Below are 5837 nucleotides of genomic sequence, written 5' to 3'. Positions count from 1 at the left end.
TGGGGAGACACAGGATGGGCGGCATTCAGTTCTAAAAAGTCTATTGACGTGCGACAAAGACAGAACCCCGGACCTTCAGACGCCGGGACGACGGACGGGATCCGGTCAGGGGAGCTTCACATGATTGACAGGGGCATCACGGAATGACGTCAGCCGGAGGCGCTGCCTTCAGGAGCGTGCGGCGAGAGGAGCGTGCGGAGCTGCAGGGATCTGAACTGGACCCACAGAGCGAAAACACCTCATCTGGACCGGGTGTCGATTCGTTTCTGTAATCGAGTCTCTTGTGGTTCCGATCTGAATCCGACTGTTGACGTGTTACTGAAGCTGGACTCAGGTTCGTTCTCGTTTCGTATTAAACCGACATTCATTGTTCCCATGGATCTGAGCTCATCTGACCAGGATGGATCAGCAGTTTGACATCTGGAGAGCAAATGTTCAGCTAGAGACTTAGCTCAGGAACAGTTCTGCTTTTCATTTTGTCAGGTTATTTTTAAACACTATGTTGTTAAATAAATAAATATATAAATAAATATTCCTGTTTGTTGCTGGGCATGTTTTTGACGCAGCTCCGTTCTGTCCCGTGTGCTTGTTGTCCAGGTCTCCTGCTGAGCCTAGAACCTCTTCCTAGTCCCGTTCAGCCCATGGAAGCCGGCCTTCTTCAATATGGACGAACAGAGGGAGGAACACAAAAAGACCCTGGATCCTGTCTTGTGTGAGCAGAGAAGCACCTAACGGGAGGGTTCTGTTCAGGAAAAGCTAATGAGAAAAACAGTTGCATGTTTTTAAAGTGAAGTTTAGTTGGACTGGACAAAAACTCGACTGAGCAGATCAACACTGAATTTTATTTTATTTTATTTTTTTAATCCACTATAGAGGATCTAACCCATTCATATTTTCTTCCCAGAGAGTGGATGAGGAGGGGTACGAGTGTTTTCTGATGAACTGGAGACTTGTCTGTTCGTCATTTCACACTTTTGGTTCAATATTTTGTCTAAATAATTCATAACTGATGACAGAAGAAACATTTCTGCTGCTATGAGATTTTTTCTTTTCATAAAATGCATATAGGCTTTTAGCTTTAGATCCTGCCTGTTTTCAAATATGGAGAATATCTCCATTTTGAATGGCGCTCTACCGGCCTGTAACAACTCTGTGGACCCTTATTCCCTCACATCTGTGAACAGCACGGACCTGAACTGCACCTCTCCCTCAGACTTTTACTTCTACGCCGACCTTTATGTCATCTTACCAATCATCTACTCTGTGATCTGTGCTGTGGGACTGACAGGCAACACGGCTGTCATCTATGTCATTCTCAGAGCCCCCAAAATGAAAACGGTCACCAACATGTTCATCCTGAATTTGGCTATTGCCGATGATTTGTTCACGCTGGTGTTGCCAATCAGTATTGCTGAACACTTACTAAATTATTGGCCTTTTGGAGAGGTTCTGTGTAAAGTCATCCTTAGCATAGACCATTACAACATCTTCTCTAGCATCTACTTCCTGACAGTCATGAGCATTGATCGCTATCTGGTCGTCTGGGCAACAGTGAGGTCTAAGCGTATGCCTTACCGTACCTATCGGGCAGCCAAAATCATCTCACTCTGCGTCTGGATTCTCGTCATACTCATTGTCATGCCCTTCACTGTTTTTGCTGGGGTCTACAACTCAAACGATGGGCGGAAGAGCTGTGTGTTGAGCTTCCCAAGCCCCGAGAACTTATGGTTCAAAACGAGTCGAATCTACACGCTCGTTCTGGGTTTTGCCATCCCAGTGTCTACCATCTGCATCCTGTACACCATGATGCTCTATAAGCTGAGAAATATGAAGCTTAACAGCAATGCCAAGGCTCTAGACAAGGCCAAGAAGAAGGTCACCATCATGGTTTTTATCGTCTTGGCTGTCTGCTTGTTCTGTTGGACCCCGTTCCACCTGAGCACCATTGTAGCTCTGACCACAGACCTGAGGACCACACCACTGGTGATTGGAATTTCATATTTTATTACCAGCCTGAGCTACGCCAACTCCTGCCTCAACCCGTTCCTCTATGCCTTTCTGGACGACAGCTTCAGGAAAGCTTTCACAAAGATGCTGGAGTGCCGACCAGCTTGAAGGTGCAACAAATCAACCTCTGGAACAAGGCTGCACTCATCTCTGATTCGCTGAGAACAAACTGGGAAGACGAAGCAGATTTAATCAGATCAGAAAGAGAGTTTTTACAAGGATGCATACATTTTATTTACATACAACTCATGAAACAAAAAATGTAAAGAATCCAGGGCCTAGCTTTCCTTGAGCAAATTTAATTAATTTAACCTTTATTTATGCAGGTATTGAGTCCAGGGGAGTGGTGGAGCAGCGGTTAGAGAAGACGGGCCTGTGATCGGAAGATTGCCGGTTCAAGCCCCGGTACCGACATCATCAAAAATGTGGGTGGTGTAGGTGAAGCACCCACACCTGCCCCCACCCTCATTCGTCCCACTCTGGGCTCTTGAGCAACCCCCACCATCTGCTCCTCCGGGTGTCCTAGATATCAGCTCTCTGCTCCACACAGAGGCTGTGGTAGCTCGGTGTCCGTGGTTGTGTCAGGAAGAAAATCTGTCGTAAAAATAATCTCCAAGTCTTCGTGCGACTTAGTTCGCTGTGGTGACCCCTGAAGAAGGAGCAGCCAAAAATAAATAAATTAATTAAAAATGCAGGTATTGAGTCACAATGAGTCGCAAGGACTCATTTTCAAGAGAGACCTGTTTGGGATCTGATGGTGGGGGTTAAGGACCTTGCTCAAGGGCCCAGAGTGGGGCAAATGAGTGTGTTTCATCTTTTCCACCCACATTTTGATGTCGGTCCTGGGAGCGAACTGGCAACCTTCCGATCACAGGCTCACCTTCTATAACCTCTGCACCACCACTCCCTTTCAAGGAATGCTTATCGCCCACTAACTTATATGCCAAAGTTTTACACATAGATCTTACATTTGTTGTTAAATGACAAAATGTTTTTTTTTTTCTAGTTTTGGCTCGTAACTAAGGTTATATATAATTTTATGCAATGTCATACTTATAATGGGTTGGACAAGACTCCCAAATACCACCACTCATAATTTTACTTCAGTGTTCACAAAACTGACTAAATTATAGACATATTTGTGCTGGCTAATATTAAATAGCGGGGGTGGCCATCTTTAATTGGAGTGACTCCAACAGTTGTCATAAATTCAGTGATTACTTTCTAAAAGTTTCTGAGAAATTTTTTTTTTTTACAAGAGGTTTGTGACATATTTTACAAACAGACAAATCCAGTTAACTCCATTAGGTAATGCCAAACTTAAAGGCAAAATCATTTGGAATGAGAAGCGCTTGGAGTACATTTTAAAGATAGCTCTCAAAGCAAATTTGAAAATAATATTTGTAAAAGTTACACATTTTTAACCATTTTAGATTTTTTAGGTCACTTGGCTGCAACAGTTATTGAATTGGGCTAACTGCAAAATGTAGTAATTTACAGATGTACAGCCAATGAGAAAGTTTTAAGGGAAAAAAAAAGTTTTATTAAAACCCATTTAGTTGATTTTGCTAACAGACATACATTTAGTCACAGGCATACCATACTTGTTCACCTTTGCCTATTAGCAGTGGGCTCTCAAACTGTCAACTGAAGCAGCATTTTTAATTACAATAAAAATAAATGTCACAGTAAACTACAAAAACAAGGAAGATAAATACTATTTTTTCCTTTCTTGATGCATTAAATTCTACACAAATTTTTTCATGTACACAGAAAAACATTAGATGTTTCTCTTAAAATCACTTATGATCGAAGTAGAAGCACTTTATGGTTTATTTTATTTGTGAAACAGTTTTTTTTCTGTGAAAGAAAGACAAGGAGTCGTGTCTGGTTGTGATAGCACAAAGTACAGGCAGTTTAACTCGCATTAGGAAGCTGCTGTTCCAGGTGGTCAGCATTGTGCCAGTTACACTGGTTCCAAGGTTAAGATGTTTCACCTGTCAGATGCGATTAATGCGGTGGAGGGAGCTAAAATGTGTCCACTACATGTGACCTTCACTGGACACCATCCGGTTTCAACAAACAACAACACATCTGAGTGGCTTAGACACTGTTTATCACATGGCCACTGATTTACGTCCACTCATATCAGAACAACACACAGTGCAACAAGGGTGTATGATGGGAATTTTTTCCTAATTAAAAAAAAAATTAATAATTAAAAATGCAAATGTTTGTTGAATATAAAGGTTATATAAGAAGTGAATAATGAAAAGGCTGAATATTTATTGCCATGAGCATAAATTTGACAACACTTTGGAATGAAGAATGGAAGGTGTTTTCTTTGACCTCAGTGTGACCTTTTTTTAATCATTCAGGAAACACAAAGTGCACATTAATAAAACCCTGACAGCAGTACTGTAGACCAGATCTACACAGAGCATGAAGGCTTTGAAACATATTGTCTGGGTTCCTCCTCAGGTCAGGTTTGTGCACGCTTTTGTTGCCCCCTGTTGTCCACAAACACTAGTAACCTGAGAATGCAGCACAGCTATTTCCAACCATTCTGGTAAAACGTTGTAAGTTAAAGTTTTAGATCATTCTGGAAATATAATTACTCATATCCTTGTACAGTTACCATGTAGCACAAAAATGTACACAGCTGACAGTTCATGGTATAGAAAACTGACTGCAATCATTTATCAGATGTCAGGAAAGTTTAGCTGAAGTGTTTCTAGTCATTTTCATTAATGAAATAATGTATCATAAGATATGTTGAAAAATGTTGCCTAATACACAATAAATATATACCCACAGAGGCAATATTTATTCAGTTTTTTATGAATAATATAGGCAAGAAAGCAGATACTCAAATTTGACATATCAAATTCCAAAACTGTTTTAAATTGTATTTTACCAAAAGAGAAAAGCAAGACATTTTTTATGTAATGCACTTTTTAAGACTGACCAGCTGCAGATTTTTCTTTTCTTTTTTGTTGACTAATCAGGTGAATACAAATCTGTCCAGATGTGTTGATGAAAAGTCAATGACAGTCAAGGAGGCTCTGTCCAACCTGAGTCTGATCATTTTCGTTTTCCTGGGTTTTCAGTTCAGATTTTACCTGGTAAAGCATTATTCAGATAATACATTTACTTTTGTGGTAGCAATTTATGTTGCAGATTTGGATTCATCACTAGTTCCATGTGTGCAGTGACATATTGCTCTGCCCACAACAACACAGACAATTAAAATACTATAAATACTTGAGCCTTTGTGCCCTTGACCTGTACATAAGAATGTATAGTCATACAAATGTAAAGCTTAATCTCTGTGAAGACTGAATATGTCACATGAACAAGAAGGGATTTAGATTTGTGATCATGAATTATTGTTTAATTCAGCTGTATCCAACATGACATGGTCTTTTTTTTTTTTTTTCAGAGAAATATACTTTTCCCACTATCAGTCATGGATTATTAATTTTTTTTAGCTAAAGTTCAATTAATGTGCAGATATTGAATCATTAGAATTGTGCAGTTTAGATTTTGGTGCCACTGTACATTAAAATCACATGTATTGCACCATGGTGAAGACTTATTCTTATAGAGTTGGGAGCTGTGTTGGTATCAGTGACCACAGATATTTCAGCTGAGTAGAAAAGAGCAGCATCTTGTGATTAAAAGATCACAGTGTATTTCAGATGCCACGACAGCTTGTTGAGTGCATGATATACTGTACAGCTGAGTTTAGAGCAGCAGTACTGTTTACAAAAAGCTGAATAGTCAGAGAGACACAGATTGTTTTTGATAAGGTGTTGATTTTAGTCTTG

The 5837-nt window shown here is 40.2% G+C and overlaps 1 protein-coding gene across 1 annotated transcript; it reads left to right on the top strand.

Moving 5' to 3' along the window:
* The first annotated feature begins 1101 nt into the window (after positions 1–1101).
* Positions 1102–2329, top strand: npbwr2b (neuropeptides B/W receptor 2b). The gene has a single exon (XM_037683861.1). It carries the CDS (start codon positions 1102–1104, stop codon positions 2113–2115), a length of 1014 nt encoding a protein of 337 aa, XP_037539789.1. The 3' UTR covers positions 2116–2329.
* The last annotated feature ends 3508 nt before the right edge of the window (positions 2330–5837 follow it).

Source organism: Nematolebias whitei, chromosome 11 (genome assembly GCF_014905685.2).
Source record: "Nematolebias whitei isolate Nwh7 chromosome 11, NemWhi1, whole genome shotgun sequence".
In the NCBI taxonomy this organism is placed as follows: Eukaryota; Metazoa; Chordata; class Actinopteri; order Cyprinodontiformes; family Rivulidae; genus Nematolebias; species Nematolebias whitei.
Note: the sequence above shows the minus strand (reverse complement) of the source record. Positions and strands in the feature narration are given on the sequence as shown.

Excerpts from the sequence above, each read along its gene's own strand:
- npbwr2b (XM_037683861.1), top strand. The coding sequence starts at position 1,102 with ATGGAGAATATCTCCATTTTGAATGGCGCTCTACCGGCCTGTAACAAC.